The sequence below is a fragment of the Nansenia antarctica genome (genome assembly GCF_963989245.1).
Source record: "Nansenia antarctica genome assembly, chromosome: 6".
In the NCBI taxonomy this organism is placed as follows: Eukaryota; Metazoa; Chordata; class Actinopteri; order Argentiniformes; family Microstomatidae; genus Nansenia; species Nansenia antarctica.
The window spans coordinates 51026807-51050395 of record NC_137676.1 but is presented as its reverse complement, the minus strand read 5'-3'; the positions used below and the strand labels follow the sequence as shown (position 1 = coordinate 51050395).

The 23589-nt window shown below is 42.5% G+C and overlaps 4 protein-coding genes across 5 annotated transcripts in view; 2 read left to right on the top strand and 2 right to left on the bottom strand.

Annotated features, from left to right (window-relative positions):
* Positions 1-690: 690 nt before the first annotated feature.
* rae1 (ribonucleic acid export 1) lies at positions 691-7001 on the bottom strand (the record flags this gene model as incomplete). Of its 2 annotated transcripts, XM_080535397.1 has the most annotated exons (12): positions 6899-7001; positions 6591-6695; positions 6292-6384; positions 6051-6137; positions 5670-5756; positions 5342-5413; positions 4898-5005; positions 3139-3245; positions 2874-2949; positions 2507-2701; positions 2316-2401; positions 691-1527 (listed from the first exon to the last, which is right to left on the bottom strand). In XM_080535397.1, coding segments are annotated over exons 1-12 (1113 nt in total). In that variant the 5' UTR covers positions 6995-7001. The 2 variants fall into 2 exon arrangements, with proteins under 2 accessions (XP_080391523.1, XP_080391522.1); XM_080535396.1 differs by lacking the exon at positions 691-1527 and having other exon boundaries at positions 2312-2401.
* A 1348-nt stretch (positions 7002-8349) lies between these two features.
* LOC308159999 (eukaryotic translation initiation factor 2 subunit 2-like) lies at positions 8350-13474 on the bottom strand. Its single transcript, XM_080533843.1, has 9 exons — positions 13391-13474; positions 12191-12389; positions 11453-11553; positions 10604-10730; positions 10220-10320; positions 9887-10035; positions 9562-9618; positions 9367-9452; positions 8350-9083 (listed from the first exon to the last, which is right to left on the bottom strand). Exons 1-9 carry the CDS (start codon positions 13403-13405, stop codon positions 8908-8910), a joined length of 1011 nt encoding a protein of 336 aa, XP_080389969.1. The 5' UTR covers positions 13406-13474; the 3' UTR covers positions 8350-8907.
* Positions 13475-14462: 988 nt separating this feature from the next.
* On the top strand, positions 14463-19457 carry LOC308160680 (serine/arginine-rich splicing factor 6-like; the record flags this gene model as incomplete). Its single annotated transcript, XM_080534623.1, is given in 9 exon segments — positions 14463-14571; positions 14936-14937; positions 14940-15011; positions 15264-15285; positions 15288-15351; positions 17055-17083; positions 17086-17180; positions 17761-17768; positions 18096-19457. Coding segments are annotated over 9 exon segments (723 nt in total). The 3' UTR covers positions 18418-19457.
* A 1305-nt stretch (positions 19458-20762) lies between these two features.
* l3mbtl1 (L3MBTL histone methyl-lysine binding protein 1) overlaps positions 20763-23589 on the top strand; it is a gene marked incomplete at both ends in the record, with an annotated part of 9865 nt that continues 7038 nt past the window's right edge. Inside the window, 5 exons of the mRNA XM_080534622.1 lie at positions 20763-20904; positions 21233-21456; positions 21870-21981; positions 22365-22626; positions 23229-23364. Of these exons, the coding sequence (XP_080390748.1) occupies positions 20763-20904; positions 21233-21456; positions 21870-21981; positions 22365-22626; positions 23229-23364 (876 nt within the window). The remainder of the gene's footprint in view (positions 20905-21232; positions 21457-21869; positions 21982-22364; positions 22627-23228; positions 23365-23589) is intronic.

Here is a 23589-nt window from a genome sequence, read left to right as displayed (position 1 = left end):
CCAACATCTAACGCGTTCCTTGTTTCAGATCTTGGCTGACCAGGGTTTTACTCTTAAAGACCACTTTGCCTTGCTTGGTGCCAGTCTCCCAACCACAGCCGACAGTACATAATTGTTTGCCTGGCTGGCCATCGGATTTGGGCTCCTAATAGCTAAAAAGCAAATACTGTTTACTTATTTTATGACATGACATTAGCAAAGACCACAAATTTGTATTGACCGCCAGTCAAACTAATGGGTCTTCTACCACCCAGCGATGGCAAAATACCCGGATGCGTTGCTCAGAGTAACAGCCTGTTGCTAGATGCATTTAAAAAGACTTAAAAAGACAGCCACAGGCTGATTGCCTCCATGCCACGCCACATTCATTGATATAGTACTTCGTGCAAAAGGATCCCAGACCAAGTATTGAGTGCATGAATTAACATACTTTTCAGAAGGTCAACATTTCTGTTTTATAAATCTTTTTTTTTTATTGGTCTTATGTAATATTCAAATATTTTGAGATACTGGATTTTTGATTTTCATGAGCTGTAAGCCGTAATACATTAAAACCAAAAATGCTTGAAATATTTCACTTTGTGTAATGAATCTAGAATATATAAAAGTTTTACTTTTTGAATTAAATTACAGAAAATAATGAACTTTTCCACGATATTCATATTTTTTTTGATGCACCTGTATATTCAATTACTCCTGATTGAACATAGGAATCATGTACATCACGAGTTGAGTGAAGGAACATAAAAGAACAGACAAAAAAAGGAACAATATAACTACAGGACTGAAAAACATCAAGTAGAGCATAGGTATTATTTAATTAAACTTAGCAACTATGCTACAGAGGAGAAACATCTTTATGCAATCAAGGTGTCTTTTAAGATACAATAAAAAAAGAAAACATTTACAATATTGGTACTGATAACAAAATGATAATCACACTACAGAGCTGAACCGAGCTGGCCTCATTACACACACCCACATCCATCATAGCTGCTGTAACGATGCTGGAAAGTGGAAACAGAAGAGACAATGTGGAAAGATAATACCACAATCAGAACAGTGAGGGTCGGGTCAGCCCTGCAGTGTGTAAAGCCATATAGTACTCCCCTCTCCACTGTGTATTCTCAAGGTCCCTGTAGCAGGTAAAGAGAAGCCGGGTCAATGTCAACTAAACAGACGAGGGCCCAGTCCAGAAGAAAAAAAAACCCTAGACACTTGTGTAGATCTGAGAAGACGAGATAGGCATAAGCAAGATGGTGGTAGCTCCATCTTGCTCATCTTTCTTATACTGATCCAATTCTTTCAGATTTACATATCTACATATGTGTCATAGTGGATAGAGCCGAAGCATCTATGAGACTGGTCCATAAGTTGACAAGCCGTAGCTTCACCATTGGTTTAATTGGCATAGTACAGGAACGGACAGGAGTGGTTCAGGCACAAACAACGAAGCTGATGTGTGTGTTTGACAAGTCCTCCATTTTGAAAAAACAACAGACGAAGAAGACACACCTCTGGAAAGATCTAGCAAAACAAGAGAAAAAGTTATCAGACATGAACACTTTTCTTTTCTTTTCTTTAAGTAATTTTTTCTGAGTGGGGCAGTCCAACTCATATTTTTTATTTTATTAGACAGATATAGTGAAGACAGACAGGAAAGTAAGGAGAAGAAGGGAGAGAGGGCATGTCAGCAGGGCATGGGCCGGATTCGAACCCATGCCGACATGGGCATGTGCACTGTAAACCGCGGTGCTAGACAACTGGACCACCCCAGGCCACACACTTTTCTTTTCAAGTCTTTCTTTACATTTCCCCAAATAGTTATGGTTTCCTACAAAATCATGTTTTTTTTATGTAGAATGATAATCAACATCCTCACAGCTTTTTAGCAGCACACCATTCATCCATGTACACCATGAAAAGAAGAACAGGAGGCCATATGAATAGTGGAAGTGATTGCCATGGTGACTGTGACGATCCACACTGGTACCACCAGTGGGCGCCATACATCTGTTGTCCTGTTGACCTTCTCTTTTGGTTCCAGATGGGCACAGGTGGGGGTGATCATCCTGATTGTCCCAGGAACTTTAAGAGGGGGTCAAATTGATGGACTCGGTCTCTTCCTTGTCGACCAGCAGCCATTTTTGGTTGTTGTTACTATTGCTATTTACTTTATCATTATTTCCATTTAACATATTATTCTTTAATACATCTCCTATTATTGTTATCCATGTGTCGTCTCCCTTTTTGTCACCTTGTCCTGAGCCAGGCAAGCGTAACAGCGACAAACACAGACAGTCTGACAGACTTACCATTTCTTGTTCCTGGGTTTCAGCTCCTCAGAAGCGTTACGTAAGAAGATGAAGTTCTTCTTCTGGGGGTTGTAGTACTCATGTCCCTAAAGAGTTGGACACAAAGAAGAAACCGTTATTTAAGGGAATTAGCATGGGAATAGAATGACCCATCGACCAATCATAACTTAAGGTATGAGTCACAGCATTACCTTTGACCAATCATAGCTGGAGGCGTAGGCGAAGATGTTGCCGTTGGCGTTGAAGCAGCTAGCTGTGATTGGCTGATCCAGCTGTTCAGAGGTCTTGAGCTTGGTGCGGGCGTCTTTGTCCCAGAAACTGAAGCGGCCGTCAGACCCAATTGTTGCCAGCGTCCCGTGAACAGGATGGAAGGAGATGGCGTTTACCTTTTCAAAACACACACACAACAACAAGCTGTATAAGGTCTCTCAATACTCACTTGCCTAATAATTGTGCAGGCAGTGTAAATGTATGAGTTGCCTAGTTGCCACAGATCTGTTATCTGTACTGTTGTCATCTCAGATCTGGGGGCACCAAACTGATGAAAGCCAGACTCACAGCATAGATGTCTTGTGGTGTGGCTGTGTTGGTGCCATTCGACCTGTGACACTTGAAGGTGAAGTTGTCCTTGGCACTGCAACAGACAGACAGACAGAAAGGCATGGAGTGGTGTGGAGTAAAGTAAAGTGTTTCACAAACGTTCTTGTTGGCTAGTGTTCAGTAGAATCAGTAGAAGCACTGTATTCTTATTGGACACGTTCAGGTAGCAAACCTTTTCTCCCATTTGTTCCTACTATACAAGGCCTAGGCTGGTGGTACTCACGGGTTAGGGGGATTTATGTAGTGAATGGCAACCCGTCCCTCTATGCTTCCCAGGGCAAATCCTGTGGGCTTGTTCTGTTTGTCCTTGAAGATGGCCACACAGCGATGCTGACAAGGGAAGACATCCTTCATCAATAACTAATGCACACTGAAGAGAGTGCACAGGTGTGTGTGTGTGTGTGTGTGTGTGTGTTAGGGTTGGGCGGTTATATACCGTATACCACAGTTTTTGAAAATATTAATGGTATTCGTCAATACCGTCATAAATTGCTATATACAGTACCAGTCAAAGGTTTAGACACACCTTCTCATTCATGTTTTTTCTTTATTTATATATTATTTTCTACATTGTAGATGAATACTGAAGACATCAAAACTATGAAAGAACACATATGGAATTATGTAGTAAACAAAATTGTTTAAAAAAAAGTGTTAAACAAACCAGAATATGTTTTATATCTTAGATTCTGGTTACACTTTTTTGGTGGTTTTCTCCCATGTATTCTAGGGAAGAGAATGCTGGGCGGTGTTCACAGTTTCCTTTTCCACTGACACACACACACACACACACACACACACACACACACACACACACACACACACACATCAAGCTGATTGAGAGAATGCCAAGAGTGTGCAAAGCTGTCATCAAAGCGAAAGGCGGCTACTTTGAAGAATCTAAAATGTAAAACATATTCTGGTTTGTTTAACACTTCTTTGTTTACATAATTCCATATGTGTTCTTTCATAGTTTTAATGTCTTCAGTATTAATCTACAATGAAGAAAATAATACAAATAAAGAAAACCATTGAATGAGAAGGTGTCCAAACCTTTGATTGGTACCGTATAATGAACGCCGTAAGAGTGTTTGTTCAGCACCACTGTCTGTGTGGTTGAAGATGCTATGAAAGTGATGAAAGAACCTTTTGTAAACAATGTAATTTGTAAAATAAATAACCTGTCAAAAAAGATGTGTCACGTGACAGCTTCTCCTCAGAACAGAGAATTAGCCCAAATGATGATGAAGGGCGAGCCAGCAAATCTTGACGAGGTTGTGTGTAGGATTTGCATGAAGAAGCTGAAAGAGGAGCAAGCAGAATCAGAGATGACTGCCTATTGTCTCGAGCCTGCGATTGACGAGACAAAGATCCTCTTCTCTGGTGCAAATGAAATGGAGCCAGCCACGTTCCACTAATTGCGGGGGGCCCAAATGTATTTGTGCACGTTTGCCACAAACTCACCATCAGAGCACGTGTTCAGCACTGCAGGCTAAGTTGTAAGTCTGTTAAGTTCCCTGCTGAAAAAATAAACATTTTATTTATCTGGCGAAAAATCTAGAATAGGCTTGTAGAATAGACTTAAGTTGAGGTCTGTACTAGGATACGCTTTTATGCCCATTTTTGTTACTGACATTTTGCTATTTTGTTATTATTTGATAAGCCTACTGGATGCTATAGGTTGTGCTTTTGATTGAATTTATTTGTACTGGATTGTAGCCCATACATTTGTTGTTAATTTTATTCCGTTTGGTTGACAGACGCTGGAGAATTAATGTCATGTCCTTGTACTATTTTTGTTGCTGTATTTGAGGCTTTATTGACGATATTGTTAATGTTGTTAACGTTTGCTATTCTGTTTCTGAACTGGAAAATTTGGGGACGGTTTAACAGTGTCACAAATGCCATACCGCCCAACCCTTGTGTGTGTGGTAGAGAGGTGAGAGAGGTGTGAGAGTGTTTTTGTGTGTGCCACCACTCACCTGGTGTTTGAGGGGGGACTCTATCCTCCTGAACTCTGACGGCTGGTTCTCCAGCTGGTAGACAATCAAATGTCGCTCCGCCGACGCCACCACCGCCATAGGGTACACCTGGCGACCACAAGGACACGTCAGCCAATCAGCTGACAGAAGAGCACATTCTACCTGCAAAGCTCTGAATATTCTGCTATCGAGTCAGCTGTCAGATCAGCTCTATTTGTGACATTTCCATCAGCAATGTGTAATGAGTGCAATGAGTGTTGAACACCCACTGAACCAGGGGAAGCTGGCGAACGTTGTCATCGGAGGACAGGCTCATTGTATGCGTGGAACGGAATGAGGAATGGTATCAAACACGCCCGTCCTCCAATGACTACCTCCAGCAGCATCCCTTGTTCTGAACGTTCCCCAGAGGAGACTCCACTCCTATCACTCCCAGATCCTCACCACGTCAGCACTGTAGCATCTCTCTGGGAGCTGCAGAGACATCATGGGGTTTGGGGAGCGGGTGTCCCAGAACTAGAACACAGAGCAAGAACCAGGAAAATCAAACAAACACAGAACCAACAGATTGTAGCATGTTTAACTATAGATAGAGAGACAGATAGACGTAGCATGTGTAACTGTAGATGGACAGACAGACTATATTACTACAGTTAATGTTTACTATACTAGAACAACATTTGCATTTGAAAACCTCTCTACTTTGACTGTTAATGGAGTTGTGTGTAAGACAAACTACCATGGTTTTTAAAATCAGTTTTTTCTCTCTCACCTTGAGAGTTTTGTCCCAGCTGCCTGTCATGATGCAGTTATAGTTGGGAGCTTGGATCCACTTGACTGTTCTGATGGGAGCATCATGCTGAGGGGGAACCACAGAAATACAAGATCGTTGTTATTTTAATTGTTTTGTTGAATGTGAGAATAATGTTGTGTTGTATGACAGTTTCATTGTTGACTAGGACATTAAGAAAATATTTTCAAATGGATTCAATAAAGATCATAATCATCATTTTTTATTTTGAACTGTACCTTCTCATAAAGTAGCCATAAGAAAAAAGCAGTTTCCCTGAATTTGGACAGGTGGGGAAATGTCACTCTTCCAACTCTGAATAACAGTGTTTGACAAACAGTGTTGATCATGTGACATATTTACCTGGGCCACCTGCATGGCCTGGTTGCTGTTGAGGTCCCACATCTTGGCTGTCTTATCACAGGACGCTGTGAACACCTTGCTTCCATCCTGAGAGAGGGGGGGGGGGGGGGGGAGAGAGAGACACAAGTCATTAAAACATCATGCTGGGTTTAAGGCTCCGAAAAACTGAGGGATAGTGTGCCAATCATTTGGTTATAAACCCATAAAGGGATGTGAACACGTGTATGGTGTGGCACTGTACCTCACTCCAGCATACATCCAGCACTGGTCCTGTGTGCATCTGCTGGGCCTTGGGGACTGTCTGTCCATTGTCCTGCACCTCCCAACACCTCACCTAGAACACGCATGCACACACACACACACACACACACACACACACACACACACACACACACACACACACACACAAAGTCACCCATTATAAATGAAATGTCGCCAAGCAATCATTGTCAACAATCGGAGTCACCATGGAAGAAAACAACCAACCAGTGTCACCGGTTAGAGTTGCCATTAAAAACACTGCTACTAGCATGAACTCACATCATTGGCCCAGGAGCCTCCGATGAGAAAGTTCCCTGGCATGGTGGGGGGACTGAAGGCCAAGCAACTGATGCTGTCATCTGGTGGTGACGTCACCTCCACATCCTGCACGGTGAGATAAGAACGCACACACACACACATCTACTGTGTACTTTTACATTAGAGAAATATCTCATGATTATCCTGTAACGGCTCACTATGTAGGCAGTTCATTGCATAACCTACCTATAGCTTGCAATGATCTACAGTATATAACTATATTAGTATATGGTATATAGATCTGCATTAGGTTGTTCCCATTACATTACCTTCATTGGGTTGTGGGAGTCCACGGTTGCGCCACCGAACACACTCGCTGTGGTTCCCGTGGCGCCGAAGCCCGAGCTTGCGCCAAACAAGCTCATGACGGACTGATCTGAGAGGCAACGAGGCGCATGTGGTTAGAAAGACAACACGAATGGCACATCACTAACAGCATTACAGATTGTCGCTGTTTAATCGCCTTAGACAGACAGGTGTTAAAGAGTGATCACATTAGGATAGCTTAATATCCACTGTTGCTATGATACACCTTATTATGTTTCGGCAAATGAATGAAGTTTGTCAGGTTGTCACTGTGTTCAATGCTGCTAGCTAACGAGCTGACCACCGTCACCTAGCTTATTCATCACGCACATGCGCCTGGTGCTCGCTTCTGAGAACAGCGATAAGTTAGATAAGTGTGTTTTCTATAGTACAAATGAGTATAGCAGTCATCTACCCCGCTTATTTACCTTTGTTTATATGATGGATATGATGAAAAGCAGTTCAGCAGAAAGTGCTGCTCAGAGCGGAAACGGAAATGCTGTCTTTCTTCCAGAGGCGCGTCGCGCTTTCAGATCTGGCGCTTCTGGCGCAGCGTAGATCTCCACCTCCTCTCCCGTTATGTGATCGCACCATCACAGGGACAGGATTGTTACTGCACACTTTACCCACTTATCTAAGGACCATTTATATCATTGCAAATACTATATTTATGTACAGTACAGGCCAAAAGTTTGGACACACCTTCTCATTCAATGCGTTTCCTTTATTTTCATGACTATTTACATTGTAGATTCTCACTGAAGGCATCAAAACTATGAATGAACACATAGGAATTATGTATTTAACAATAAAATGTGAAATAACTCTAAATATGTCTTATATTTTAGATTCCTCAAAGTAGCCACCCTTTGCTTTTTTGTTGTTAATAAAATACATAATAATAATATGAAATATAATATGTGTTAATAATATGTTATTATATATATATATATAATATTATTATTATATATTTTATTAACAACACATTTTTATTTTATTAACAACAAAAAAGCAAAGGGTGGCTACTTTGAGGAATCTAAAATATAAGACATATTTAGAGTTATTTCACACTTTTTTGTTAAGTACATCATTCCACATGTGTTCATTCATAGTTTTGATGCCTTCAGTGAGAATCTACAATGTAAATAGTCATGAAAATAAAGGAAACACATTGAATGAGAAGGTGTCCAAACCTTTGGCCTGTACTGTACAATTTTTGGTTGCAGCAGCTAAAATGTTGTTTTCCTCAAATCTATTTTCAACACAGGTTGCTTCAAGTTGAAAGGTGATATTGTCCTATACAACAAATAAACAACCAATCAACATTCTTGTTTGATAGAAAATGACCACAATTGGAGAGTTGAATCTTTTATATTTGTACAAATCCATTAAAACAATTGGAAAGACACCTTTATACAATGTATGTTTCCTGTTTCCTATTTCAAATCAATTACCTTGTTTTGTTATCCAAGTTCCCAGATCCAGCTCAGACCAATGTTGAAGGTGTAAAAGTGAAAGAGAAACTAATCACTGCCTTCAAAGTACACTCACAAAAACTCTCAGTTTCTCTCACATAGGCCTACTTTCACATTCTCTCCTTAGTCTCAGTTTGAATGTCTTGTAGTACCTATCAAGCCCATACATCTTCTTCACTCCCAGACTGTTCAAATAAATTAAAATTGAATAAGCCCATAAAATTATTAAGGAGGGGGCTACACAAGCTGGAAAACCAGGTCCCCTGGGTGATGCTGCGTTTGCCTGCAAGATCAACATATTCCATGCACCATCTCCATACGCTTTGTAAAGCCCGTCGAACGCATCATATCATCATCAACAACAACAACAACCCCTCTCACATTCCAAACAAATGTCCAGTTATCAAGCATCCAGCACCATCATAACACCCAACCCAGCCAAACCCAGGGAGGGGAGGACCAGAGAGAGAGAAAGATGGTGAAGCCAGGATGGGGCCTTAGTTGGCTTTGGCGCGGAGCTGTGCCCTCTTGCCCGTGACGGCCTGGAAACCGGTCTTGATGCTGGCGACGGAGCAGCGGGAGTGGCAGGTCTCACACTGCAGGAAGTAGAGACGTGTGTCCTTCTGCAGGATGGTGTCAGGGGAACGGCAGGTGTGACACGTCACGTACTCCTCTGGAAGAGTGGAGAAAAACACACGCTTTATTTGCCATTGTCCTCTGTGGGACAGAACTACACTTAGGCCAAAGAGGCCCATACTGTGTAATGTATATACCAGGGGAGGCTGGTGGAGGTAGAAATCGGAGGAGGGCTCATTGTAATGCATGGAATGGAATCAGGAATGGTATCAAACAAGTTCTCACACCCTCCGATTTCTCCCTCCACCAGCCTCTCCTGGCACATACACTGGCAGCAACACAGGGTAGTAATTGCACAGAACTGTGCCATTCCCACTTACTGATATATCTTCTCAAGACGTTTTCGATCTGTTTCTGTTGAAATCTTCCTTTGATCACCAGCTGGTTATTTCCGTCTATGGAGCCACTGCAAAGGGGAGTGATGTACATGATCCATATTCATGGAGAACAGATCTTCATATTGAACGTTTTAGGGTTTAGGGATAATCATCTGCCATAATGTTTGCCATATTTACCTTGTCCCTAGCTCAGCCAATAAGAATGCCAGAAGATGTTTTGGCTGACGATGCAATCTATAGAGAACAGGAAATGAAGGTTAGTAAAGGAACAGTTTGGTACGTTTTAATCTTGTTATAGTGTAGCTCTTCAGAGAGACTTAATATAAAAGGCTAGTGTCCCAGACACAGATTAAGCCTTAAATCCTGAACTAAATCTTTCACTTTCAATAGATAATCTCCATAGAAAATACTAGTCTAGGAGTATGTTTCATCTGTGTCCATAACATTGGTCCATAAAATAATAGGATGTGATGTGCACATCTGTCTGAGGAAGGAGACTCACAGTTTGCAGATGTCAGTGAAGTTGACGAACGAGGTCTTCTTGGTGCCGACTCGGACCACCTGGGGAGGCTTCATGACGAACTTCCTCTTCTCACCGGCCACCATGTCAGGGTTCTTCTCCCTCATGATGTTGAAGACTCGGTTCAGCAGCTGAGAGGAAGACCACAGCACATATGAGAGTTTTTAACCTTAAATGTTTTTCCATGAGATTGATTTCATTCAAGGCAACACATTTTCATGTTAATACACTGCTATATCTAATGAGAGAAAGGGGAAACAACAGGTTACCAGCCTACCTCTGTGTATGAGCCGTGTCTCTCTGTCCACGACCTACCTCATCATACGAGTAGTCTCTCTCAGTTCCTGCCCACGCTGGGCCAGACGAGGAGCTGAAGGAGATACCATCGTTGTTCTTCCCCTCCTCGTCCTCCAGAGCTGAAAACACAACACAGCACCAACCGCCATCTTATTATGAATGACGCCATTGTGCCCTACGATGACCAGTAGTTAGTTGTTGCAAGGCAAGTCCCTGGCAGGGTCCGGAATGCTGATGTCTTGACACACGTTTGATACCATTCCTCATTCCTTTCCAAGCATTACACTGGTCTATACATTGCCAAAATCATCGTTATAATCAGCAGCATTCAAATACTACCACTGTGACCTTATTCAGTGTAACCATCACCACTGAATAAGGTCAAAGGTAATCCCTCCCTACCATCATCCTTCTCCATGATCTCTCCTTCCTCAAAGTCCTTCTTAGACTTCTTCTTCTTTCCCTGCAGCAACATATCCAGCTCTTCATCTTCCACTACCTCCGTCTGCTCTGCTTCAATCTTCAGCTCCTGTGTTTTTAAGAGAGATAGTTTAGATGGGTGAAACTGATGGGAAACACCAAATGCAAAAACCTAGCCGTGTCATAGTTCATCTATGTATTACCATTTGTCATCTAGGGAGGTGATTGCAAACATATTATGATTCACAGGTCTGTGGTGCGATCCCAGGCTGTTGAGGTGTCCTTGGGCAAGACACTGAACCCCAAAATTGCTCCCAATGTGGTAGCTTTCTGCCATTGGTGTGTGAATGTGTGTGTGAATGGGTGAATGAGAGGCCATTGTAAAGCTCTTTGGAATAAGGTGCTATATAAGTGCAGTCCATTTACAGTAACAATCTGGCCAGTGTGGCACAATGTAAAACAGGAAGTGTACTGTACTTCCTCCAAGCTCAGGTAGCAGTTCCTTCTCTGTGTCATTCAGCCTCAAAACGCTTTCTAATGTTGCCCCTCTACTGAACACAGTGGAGGCTGGTGGGGGAAGAAACACACGTGTTTGATTCCATTCCTCATTCCATTCCATGCATTGCAATGAGCCCGTCCTCAGATTTCTCCCTCCACTAGTTCAACGACACAGTCAAAGTCCAGCATGAATTGACAAGAGAATGATCAGATCTTACAGTGTGATGAAAGTGTGATTTATTCCACAACTAGGATCATCTGTGTCCAGGAGGTTTAATCTGTGTCCTGGAAACATCTCTGAATGTATGACTCGACTCATGGACAATAACTGACCTTCATCCCTTCCTCGACGTCGTTATCAAACACTTTCTTCGGCTTCTTCTTCTTTTTCTTGGTGTTGAAGAAGTTTAGGTCATCGAGGTCATCTGATGGCTCTAGAGAATCAAAGGACATCTTGGATTAATGACAAAAGACTAATGTTTCAAAAGACTCAATTGGCTGTATGACACAGTGGAGGCTGGTTAGGAGGACAGGCTCATTGTAATGAGGAATGATATCAAACATGGGTTTGATACCATTCCTCATTCCATTGCATGCAATCGCCTTCCAATTTCTACCTCCACCGGTCTCTCCTGGTACGACTCATCATAGCACGACTTATAGGTTTTACAGGGCAGGACTGACCTTATTGACATACGGTAAGTGAATAATTTACATTTACATTGGAATTAGCAGAAGTTAGCAACAGTGGAAGCCCACATCTGTTTTCACCTGCCTAGTATTATCAGATCAGAAACTGAAACTGAAATTGAAATTGAAATTGAAATTGAAATTGAAATTGGAGGACGGTCTCATTGTAATGCATGGAACGGAAGGAGGAGTCGTATCAAACGCACATATTTGATACCATTACTCATTCTGTTCCACGCATTACAATGAGACCGTCCTCCAATTTCTACCTCCACCAGCCACCAGAATCAGATTAGTGCAGATGAAGGAAAGGAGACAAGGGGAGGAATCCATTGTGAGCTATTGAATTCCAACTCTGGTCTATGTCAAACATCCTCTTACCCTTCCTCCTCCCCTCATCCTCCTCAAAGTCTACATCTCTGTCCTCTCCTCCTTCAGGCTCCACCTCCTTGGCTTCCACCTGCTGTGTGTCATCCCCCGCTCCATCTCCTCCTCCTCCTCCTCCTACTCCTTCTTCCTCCAACATGAAAGGCTTCTTCTTCTTCTTCTTCTTCTTGGTCATGTTGGGGTCAAAGATCATCTGATGGGATAGAGGAAGACAGGTATGGTTAAGACGTGGTTAGGAAAGCATTGGCAGTAGTAGGGTGCTTGACTTTGATGATGATGATGAGGACATCGGCTCTATTTAGCAGACAGTTAGGCCTACAGCCTATGTTTGTTGTTGGTAAACGTGAAGCAGCTGATCCTCTGACATTAGACCCCACAAAAACAATGTTTCCATAAACCTATTTTAGCTAGGACATGTTTCACAATTCAACAAAGAAATAACTGTCACTAGAATAAATGACAGATGACAATACTGTGAGCTAGACAATGAAGTTCTGACAGCTGACAGTTTGCCACTACACTTGACAGATTGATGAATCACATGCCATACCCACAGTCCCACACATGTCCTAGTAACTGTAAGTTATTTTAGCTAGGACGTGTTTCACAATTCAACAAAGAAATAACTGTCACTAGAATAAATGACAGATGACAATACATGAGCTAGACAATGAAGTTCTGACAGCTGACAGTTCGCCACTACACTTGACAGATTGATGAATCACATGCCATACCCACAGTCCCACACATGTCCTAGTAACTACAAGTTAAGTGCAGATCTGATACGGTTGTTTGTTTCTGAGGTTAGATTATTCACCTATAATATATATATTATTATATAATATATATAATAATTATAATATAATTATAATATAATATAATAATATAATAATAATTATATAATAAGTATTAATTATTAATTATTACTTATTAATAATAATATAATATATATATATATAATATTATATATATAATAAATATATTATACACCTATTATATTACACTATATTGCCGAGTTCGCAATCGTGAGCAAGCCAGTGAACAAGCCAGAGGCAGGGAGTTGACAGTGACACCGTATGGACTGCGAGGCCCAAAGTCACTCCACAACGATGATCGCTCCTACTCATCTCCCTTTCCACGAATAACTGGGTCATGTCAACTGTACATACAAGACAATTAGATGAGATAACTTACCTCGTCTCCTGACATGTTTGTGGATACAAAAATATCCGACGTAGAAAGTGTTATATCTAGCGATTAGTCTCGCTACACTGAAATGTCTCTTGCATCAGCGATGAATTGGCAAAGCGCATGCGCGGACCGGCTCCTATGTAGGTAGGTGTGCGTTTTTAGGGGCGCATTCAGAAGCACAATAGCTTCAACGTGCTTTTAAAATGCTCCAAAAGATGATACATATTACGCAATATTGACACACCCTTGAAATCTAATTAGTGACAAAGATGGATAATGAGGAGAGTGACATGCGAGGAGGGTCAGCAGCGCGTATTATATCATTGAACCCTCTTTTGTCACCTGAAATTGGACTCTATGCTTCTTCTGTGTGTATCTCTTATGTCATGTGTGACCAGAGAAGGATATTACATTACAGTCTTTGGTATGGCTAATGCAGTAGTGTAGGCTACTGTCTTAAGATACTTTTTTTCCAGAAAACATTGAAATGGTGTTACACAATGTTAAAATAATGTTATTTTGATAAAAAACCGAAAAGCCTAAACAGTTGTTGAAATAATTCAGGCATTGGGGGGGTCGGTCAGGGTAGAACGAACGACTCAAACAAGATCATGGGCGAAAAGTTTGTAGCTGGTGTTTTTCGTGTCCTTCGGCAATAATAACCCTTCTATTTAGACCGTAAACGCCTATGGAGGACCAAGTCTGTCAAAATGTGGAAAACAATGTGGAAAAGAAAGAATGAATGTGGAAAACAAAGAATGAATGCGTAAAAGAATAAATACATATAGAAATGTATTTCGTTATACTGTGTGTATTCATTCATTTATTTGTTCATACATTCATTTATGTATCTATATATTTATTGTTAATTTTGACAGACTTGGTCCTCCATACTAGTCGTCTCCGCCACACCTTTATCCAGCAGGTGGCGCTAAAGCACCAACCGGTTTGCACTCCGCAGGAAATCCCGAAAGAAGAAGTATTGTACTAAGCGCAAGCTGTACTTATTGTTGTAACGCTGTACTTTTTGTTGTACAAGTGCAAGCTTTCGAAAGCAGACGGGGGTTTCGTAAACATGCCTCGTGTGTATGTTGGGCGACTAAGCTATCATGTTTGTGAGAAAGATATTCAGAGGTTTTTCGGTGGATATAGCAAGCTTATGGAAATTGATCTGAAAAAAAATGGCTGAGTTTGTTTGAGTACAACAGAACAGAGAATCAACCAAAAAGCTAGCTAATGAGTCTAGCGTGCAATTTTAGCGCTAGGTACATATACGTAGATTTACGGATTAAGGATTGTCCGATTTGGAAATGGCATCAAGAAAATGCACGAAACTGTCACTCCCTCGCTGCTATTCGAGCTTTTGCACGCTGTGGATGAAGAGTAGCGTCAGTGAACATGGCCGTTTGAGTTTGTTGATATTGTTGCGTTGCTATGTAATCAAAGCTAACTTCAGTACTAGCCTGTGTAATGTTGAATATCATGTATTTATCGGTAGTTGTCAGGCTGAAGAGGGGACAATTAATTTAACCATGTTGTATCTTTCAGATAATACGGCTTTGTGGAGTTCGACGACCGCCGAGACGCGGATGACGCAGTGTATGAACTCAACGGGAAGGAGTTCGTGACGTTAGAATTATAAGGTTCTATCTCCATTTTTGTCAAAATTGTTTTTTTTACATAATCTGATCCATTAGGTGTTTATTAATGCCTGTGTGGTGTTATTTTTAAAATGTTGACATTTTTTAGTTAGCAATTCATAACATACAAAGGTTCCATCTCACAAAACATAATGGAATGTACAAACTTTGACGCTCAATATCTCTGAACTGCCCTAAACGGAGATAGAACCTTATCATTCTAAGCTCACGAGTCGTGTGGGGAGCGAATCATTGTGGAGCTCGAGGACCGCGGCGCGACCGGGATGGATACGGTGGGCGTTACGGGGGTAGCGGGCGCAGTAAGTGCAGTCTATTACGATATACACCATGTCCTCTGTTCCCATGGGATGAGGAGCATACACACATTGGAGGTTGAACCAGTTATAACTGATCAATTGACAGAGCAGGCAATAGATCGATTCCATGCCCCCTATTTAGAATGATTACTACCTACCTATAACCTACGTCTCAGTCCATTGTTGTCTTGTGCTATGGACTCCCCTAGTACCTACCCCTAAAGTTGTTGTGTAGGATTACAATTATACCAGCAGATCATATTCAAAAATCATGGATAGTGTGCATGTGATCATCAATTTAGTCATGGCATCATTTTGTGCAACACATTCGTATCAGCACCTCTAGATGCCTGGAGTGTAATGCTCATTATGGTGTGTGAGTGTAGAATGTTCCCTGGGAGGGTGTGCTTGAGGGGACCATTGTTCAAAACATTTCCCTTATCAACCACCCTCCTATTTGAGGGCAATAGAATGTTTATCCATTTCCAGTGTTTTCTCCCTGGATTAATTGTTCTAGCAATGTAGCTAATTATTGCCAAGTCAAAACGTTAATCACCATAGTTTATCCCAGCTGTGTTGTTAGATAGACATGTGAAATGTATTTACAGTATGCTTTCAACATTAACAAAAGTCCCTTGATTGTTTCAATTTGAAAGAGTCCAGTTGCGGGCTGAGTCCGAGTCCGTTGAGGCTAAAGATGACTGGCTAAGATGACTGCCTGTCCCGTTTGGCCTTGGCTTTCACCTTACAATGTGTGTGTGACCTATGCCCTTTGACCCTTGGCTGAACTAACCGGAAGCCATGATGACAGCTGCCTATTGCCAATAGACCAGGGGTGATGGTGAGGATTCCCATTGTTTTTTATGTTGAAAGAATAAGTGAAGACCGACTCAAATACACAAAAATAAATACATGTTACAGCTCACTAAGTGAGTGAAGATGCAGAATTTCTATTCAGTTTGCTCACAGCCAGTTTGATTACCAGTAAAAAGCCATGATAAAAATAAAGCTTTGTAAGGTTATGATATTTATATTATGTCTTTGAAAATATTATCCAAGATAACTTATCTTTATCCAACAGCAACTTTGTGGAAGCCTCCTTTTATTTGTTTTACAGGATTCAGGATAAAAGGTTTGCAAGAACATCACTGTCCATTTGATTTGTGTGGCTAATTGCAGTTGTTCGATTTCCCTCAGACAGGCTGTATATATAGCCTTGAGACAAGATGCAGGGGTGTTCTTTGCACTGCAGTCAACATCTTCAGAGTCTGTACAGCGAGAAAGGCAAACAAAACAAAAGAGACAAACTAAGAACCAATGCCCTTGCCAAGGCTCGTAGATCTCATGTACTCACTGTATATGAAGGTTTGTCTTCAGAATGGCTTCAGACCATGGGAGGCTGGTGGATGTAGAAATTGTAGGACGGGCTCATTGTAATGCCTGGAATGGAATGAAATGTGGAATCCTCCTTACATTCCATGCATTGCAATCAACCCGTCCCCCGTTCTTTCTACCTCCTCTAGCCTCCCATGGTCCAGATGGACATCACAGTTAACTTGACATGCCATGTTTTTTTTGTTTTTTTTGTTTTTGTTTCTATCCTGGTAGCAGCAGCTTTTTGTTTTTTTTATGATCCACAATGAATTCTGCACCCACCACTGTGTGTATATTGTCTCACTATCTGTCTCCCTGTCGTTTTAAAGGTGGTAGTAGTAGTAGTAGTAGTTACAACAGCCGGACCCGACAGGCAGGGATAAGTATGGGCCGCCTGTCCGAACTGAGTACCGCCTGATCGTGGAGAACCTCTCCAGCCGCTGCAGCTGGCAAGACCTCAAGGTGAGCTGGGGGGGTGGGGGTGCGCTATAACAATGTCACCATGATTTCACAATTTTTCTAACTGTGTCGGAACAGGATTTGACTACTTGAACATTGCAGTACTTGTCCATATGTCATCGAAAATAAATTCTGTAGTAGGATAATTGATGCCTATCAATATCAACCAACACAGCTGTCACCGTTGACATGCAAGAATTGACAGCTGTGGTAGGCTGTAGTTTGTTTACTTACACATGCATTAAGCACTCTAATGCAATGACATCGCTAATTCCACCAGCAGCAATCTAGGTCAGTGGGTTATATTTATGGGTGAGAGGGACAAACTCTCTAGGTAGAATTATAAACTGTGCCAGTTTCTATCCCTTGTGATAAGTACTCTACACTTGATGCATCGTGAGAGGTTGTTTTCCCAGGACACAGGTTAATCATTGTTCTAGACTAGAACACCCTTTTTAATGCATTGTCCACAATGTCCAGTTAACATAAGCCCTATTCGCATGGGACTAGTATTATCTGGTGACCTCTGGTAAATTTGTAATAATTACTGGATTGTCTGTGTTCTTAATCCCGTGCGAATCAGCCATGTCCGTAAAAATTACACCGCAAATTACCTACCATATTTTGCTGATTACGGAGGTCCTAGTAATAGTAATCCTGTGCAAATCCTGTGTCGGTACTTTGTGTCGGTAATTTGTGGTGAGTTTGTTTTCTCCGCCTCTTTTTTTTCCTTTTGTCGCGTGTTCGAGAACTAACCAATACATGTTGTTGTTCATGAAGCGGATCTACAACTGAGATCCTGAGCACTTTGAGCTGCAACGTTTGCAGGAAAAGCGCTATACAAATAAAAGTTATTATTATTATTATTATTATTGTGCTAAACTATGCTGCAATGCTGTTTCTATTCTTTCCCTTCAGATCCCGTTCCCGCAGCAACAGGAGGCGTTACCGCTCCAGGTCCCATTCTCGCTCTCGCACCCCGAAATCCAGATCCCGCTCGGACTACCGAAAGTCGCGTTCTGACAGTCCGTTCCAGGTGAAGCTGGAGAGGGAGTCCCGCAGCCGTTCCAAGGAAAAGTCAGACAGCAAGAAGTCTCGTAGCCGTTCGCAGACCCTCATGAACATGAAGGAAGAGCCTGCAGAATCCACCTCTTGCTCTACAGCAGACAAGCGGCGCTCCAAGTCCGGAGACAAATGCTCACCGTCTCGCTCCCTGTCCCAATCACCCTCCCTGGAGTGAAGCTGTTGATCAGTTGTTATGCTTCACCCCCATGGTATATACATGCTGGCTATGTTGTATTATAGGGTTGGCTGCCTCTCATTCATGGGGTTTCTTCCCCTCTTCCCTTCCTCTCTCCTCCCTGCTTTCTTCCCTTCATCTCTCCTCCCTGGTTTCTTCCCTTCATCTCTCCTCCCTGGTGTCTTCCCTTCATCTCTCCTCTCCCTGGTTTCTTCCCTTCCTCTCTCCTCCCTGGTTTCTTCCCTTCCTCTCTCCTCCCTGGTTTCTTCCCTTCATCTCTCCTCCCTGGTTTCTTCCCTTCATCTCTCCTCTCCCTGGTTTCTTCCCTTCCTCTCTCCTCCCTGGTTTCTTCCCTTCATCTCTCCTCCCTGGTTTCTTCCCTTCATCTCTCCTCTCCCTGGTTTCTTCCCTTCATCTCTCCTCCCTGGTTTCTTCCCCTCCTCCCCCCTTCTGCTTCTCCTCTCCTCTTCCTCTCTTCTTCTTCTCCTCTCTCCTCTCTGTTTTTTTCCACTCTCCATTGTCTCTGGTCAGAGGAGGCAGGACAGGTACTGCAGAAGCCTCCTTTCTTTCACTTTTGCAGTTTCCGGAGATTTGTTTGTGGACTGTGTTTTTTTGTTTGTTTGTCTTTTTGAAGCTATCAATCCTATTGTCTGTTCATTGTACATAGAGCTTATCTGAATGACTTTCTTTTGATAAAACATGCCAGGCATAATATTCTGCTTGTTTTTGCTCCCCATATGTCTGCTTTGACTCACCTCTGTTAAGATACAAGATGGCTTGATAATAAGCTACGTTGTTGATTTGATCCAATTATTGAACTCAAAGGCAGTACAAAGCATGATCCCCCAAGGTGTATAGATAGTAGACTAAAGATATCCAACCAGGGCTGGGGGATGGAGGCTATATATTCTATGCCCTGAGTCATGTTGATGACTCATTACAATGTCCTTTTTTATTGTACATTTAATACAACATATGCTGAAAGTGTTGTGTGGTTTCTGTTTTTCTTTCGAGATGTTTGATGCACTGCATAGATTTAGACACTTTTTCAGACCTTATAAACAAATTGAATGATATATGATGTTCATATCAGATTAAGTTATTTTTAGAATGGTATTTACACTTGTTAATATGGCATATTAATACAAAAAATAGTACAACGGTTTTAGTCAATCAATGAGGAATGTATACTGAATGCAGCGTTGCAGAATTTGTGGTTGCGCTCAAATCTCTGTCTCCTACTTTGTATCAACCATTATGAAAGTGAACCGTTTACATTGTTGAGCGGTATGACTCTGTGATCCGCGCATGCGCTATTAAAGATCTTGACCCGCAGGAGAAAGCGCTGGTAAGCCAAATTGATTCCTGAATTGATCAGCAAGCATGAATTCATTTTGCTTGGACATAAATGCAATAAACAGTACAAACCGTGTTATCTTAAAATGTTATGATTATGGTAGGTGTCAGTTGTTTTTTGCGGTTGGTACAGCAGATGTAGCGTGCGTGGACTTGCGAATATAATTAGCCATATGATAAAGCTATTGGTATCGCAAATTGTGCATTTTCTGCCATTCAATAGTTTTAGAAATATTATGTAATATGCGATGCTACCGGGAAAAAATGTAATAGTGGTGACAGTCTATTTTTTCCCCTCGGTAAACGACATGAAATGATATGGTCATTCATTCACGATCTTGCCAGGTTGTGGTTGCAATGAACATTTTCATGAATTGAATTGAGTTCCTATGGTTTTTTTCTCAAATTGCTTGAACGATTTCTGATCCTCCGCCATTTTATAACGGAATTGCTGGGGTTTTGGTAAATTAACAATATAATTGGATTTTGCTGAAGTGCCTCGACTTTCATTTTTATTTCGAGGTTGCAGGTTTTCATGAAGTCTATAAGGTTTTCAAAATGCAGGAAGTCATTCCAGGTCAAGCACTGTAGGTTTTAATGATATTAGCAATTTTTTGTTGTTCTTTTTCTCCTTAATACAGTTAGGTGAGATGAACATAAAAAGACACTCATTAAATGTTCTGTGAAATTCTCAACACATAGACACACAGCCACTACATTTTGCTAAAGGTCACATAAATGTGCTTTACCTTTGATTCAAAATCCCCTTCAATTATCCCCATCACTACATTTAATTATATTGTTAAGCACCTTGTATTGCAATTTTGCACAAAAGGCGCTATATAAATAGAGTCTGGTTTGATTTGATATGATAAAGCAATAGAGCGTGTGGTTCCAAATGTCCAAACGCAGAAATTCTCTCTCCCTCCCTACCTCCCTACCTCCCTCCCTCTCTTTTCCTCAGTGGCAGTGAGTAAATTAGGTTTGTCATGAGTGTCAAAGTGGACTCGGAGGTCCCGCCCACAGAGTCAGAGGCTCCTCCCACTGACCCCAGCAATGACCTCACCTGTAATGACAGCCTGTCCATGAAGACACGCCCCCAGAGCACCACAGCAGCACTTATCCTACCAGGTGAGATGAGAAGACAAAGTGCCAAAGTTTAATTCTAATTTCTACCTGAAGTGTGTCACTATGCCCCGTTGATCCCAAAGCTTTGGATAGGTGTGTGTTGATGTGTAAGACTCCCTGTACTCCACAGCCATATATGTACACAAGAGAAGGCTGGTGGCAGTAGAAATCCTGGTATTCCCCATTCCATTCCATACGATTCCATTCCAATAAGCCCGTCCTCCGTTTTCTACCTCCAGGTACACACACAGAGACAATGCTTTTAAATCCACCAGGGAGAATGAATGGGTGCCTTCTGGCCTGCAGTTTAACAGCCCCCTCTCTCCCCCAGCCGCTGCCTCAGCCCCTGCCCCTAGCACAACTAAGGTGGAGGTCTCTTCAGCTGGAGATGGAGAGATGGAGGCCCCTACCCCTACCTCCAGCCTAGCCCACACCCCGAGCGCCATCCTAGGCCCCACCTCGACCTTAGCTACCCAGGTTGGGGGAACGTGTAGCATTGTCCATGTGCTGGAATGGAAAGAAGGAATGGCCATTCTGCCAAGCAGCAACCTCAAGGTGATTGATGTTTAGTTTACATCGGGTTGCAGTGTGAAAGTAAAAGGGCTTTGTAAGTGTTGCAGGAGTAAAAAGACGTTGTGATAAACGTGCAGTGTCCAGGATTTGAATGACAAGGGTCTGGGGGCACCCCCATAACAACGGTGCCTTTTAAAAGAAGTGAAATGTCATATCTTATCTAAATTAGACACCCCCCAACAGTCTGTGTAATTCATACCCTGTGTTTATGTGTGTGTGTGTGTGTGTGTGTGTGTGTGTGTGTGTGTGTGTGTGCATGCGTGTGTGTATGTGCGTGTGTGTGTGTGTGTGTGTGCGTGTGTGTGTGTGTGTGTGTGTGTGTGTGTGTGTGTGTGTGTGCGTGCGTGCGTGTGTGTGTGTGTGTGTGTGTGTGTGTGTGTGTGTGTGTGTTGTAGTTCTGTGTGAGCGACGTTGGAACTCTGGGGGTGATCAGCCCAGTGGCAGTCAGTTGTGCTGAGACAGCAGGAGCAGCAGCAGCAGGGGTTTCTGGGAAGTCACCTACCTCAGGTAGGCTACCAGACAACACACCAGGAGAGGCTGGAGGAGGTAGAAACTGGAGGACGGGCTCATTGTGATGCATGAATGAGGAATGGTATCAAACACGTGTGCATTACGATGAGCCCGTCCTCCAGTTTCTACCTCCACCAGCCTCTGATACAGGTAGGCTACCAGACATCAGCAGTATTGTATGTTATCTGAAGCTTGTCAGTTGCTCTTGATAAACAGTTATGGAAATGAAAGTTTTAACCATAAATACGTTTTTTCCATAAAGTTCCATTAGTCCTTTGGCCGAAGAATGGCTGAATACATCCTCACATATATACATATACATCCCTCACATTAGCAACCCTGTATGTTGCTCTGCTAACCGGATCTTGACACTGTTACAGATGTGGCGCAGCCCAGCTGTGTGAGTGCTGCTGGTACCAGTACTGGTACTGTGGACCAGAAGACGGAGAGGCCCATCAAGACTGAACCAGAGACCCGGGTGTTGACTGGTGGGCCAGGGGGGCCAGGGGTTCCAGGTGTCCCAGGTGTCCCAGGTATCCCAGGCGGCCTGGGGGGGCCAGTGTTGGGTCAACACGAGAGCTGCAACCCCGTGGCTCAGAGGACATACCCAGCGGAGCTGCGCAGGGAGCCCATGACTGAGAAGTAATTCGACACCTAAACATGTTTTATTTCAGAGAAATACTGTATCTGCGGATGGACAAGGAAGCCTCTTGTGATAAGATTTCCCTTTGTCAAGGGAAACTAGGTTAAAGGGGCAATCTGACATTCAAACGATATCAAAGTGGGCTCCCCGCCACTTTTTTGGTAAACAGATGAGGGTGTGGAGAAATGTTACCACTCTCAAATTCGTAGAGAGACCTATGGATGCAACAACTGATCATCCATGATTTCAAAATGACAGTTTTAACCATGTGTTGAAGCTGTTTGTTTACAATGACATTGTTTACAAACAATGGAGTAAAATATGCATATATTTTGTGTTCTGATGGGTTTGACAGTTGTACCAAGCTTATGAGGCATTTATACGTTATATTTTCCAAGAATCAAAGGTTGTATTCATTTAAAAGTCCAAAAATCCCACAAATCCCAGATTGCCCCTTTAAGACAGCAGTTTTACATTACAATATCAAATTATAGGCACCAGGTCTGGCCAAAGAGAACATGATAAGTGACACAAAGCTCAACAAGAGAACAGAAACACAACTCCTGCTGCACCCACATCTGTCTCCTCTGTCTCTAAGGAGGCTTAGCGGGGGAGTAGAGAAGGTTCCTGGGTCAAGGGTCATGTCTCTGGACCCTGAGCTGCTGAAGCCCATGAAGAAGAGGAAGAGGAAGGACTACCTGAGTCCCTCGGAGGAGGACTCTGAGCTGGAGGCCATGGTGGGTAGTCTCGTTCCCAGACTCCCAGACATCGGCCAAATGTGCGAAAAGTCTGATGGACCAACACGTCAAACTTGGCCTTCATTACTCCAATAGAATGACCGTCAAAAACAGACAGCGCTTAGCCATTGCTTTACATTGCATCAATCATCTCCTGCCCCCCTCCCCCCCAGTGCCTGCACACCACACGTTTCTGATTTGGATCAATGCCTTGCTGCCGTGTGA

Excerpts from the sequence above, each read along its gene's own strand:
- LOC308159999 (XM_080533843.1), bottom strand. Across the intron at positions 10,321-10,603 it reads GATCATGGAGAAGGATGATG|CTCTGGAGGACGAGGAGGGG; the intron begins GTAGGGAGGGAT and ends TTGTGTTTTCAG. Across the intron at positions 9,453-9,561 it reads TTGGCTGAGCTAGGGACAAG|TGGCTCCATAGACGGAAATA; the intron begins GTAAATATGGCA and ends TCCCCTTTGCAG.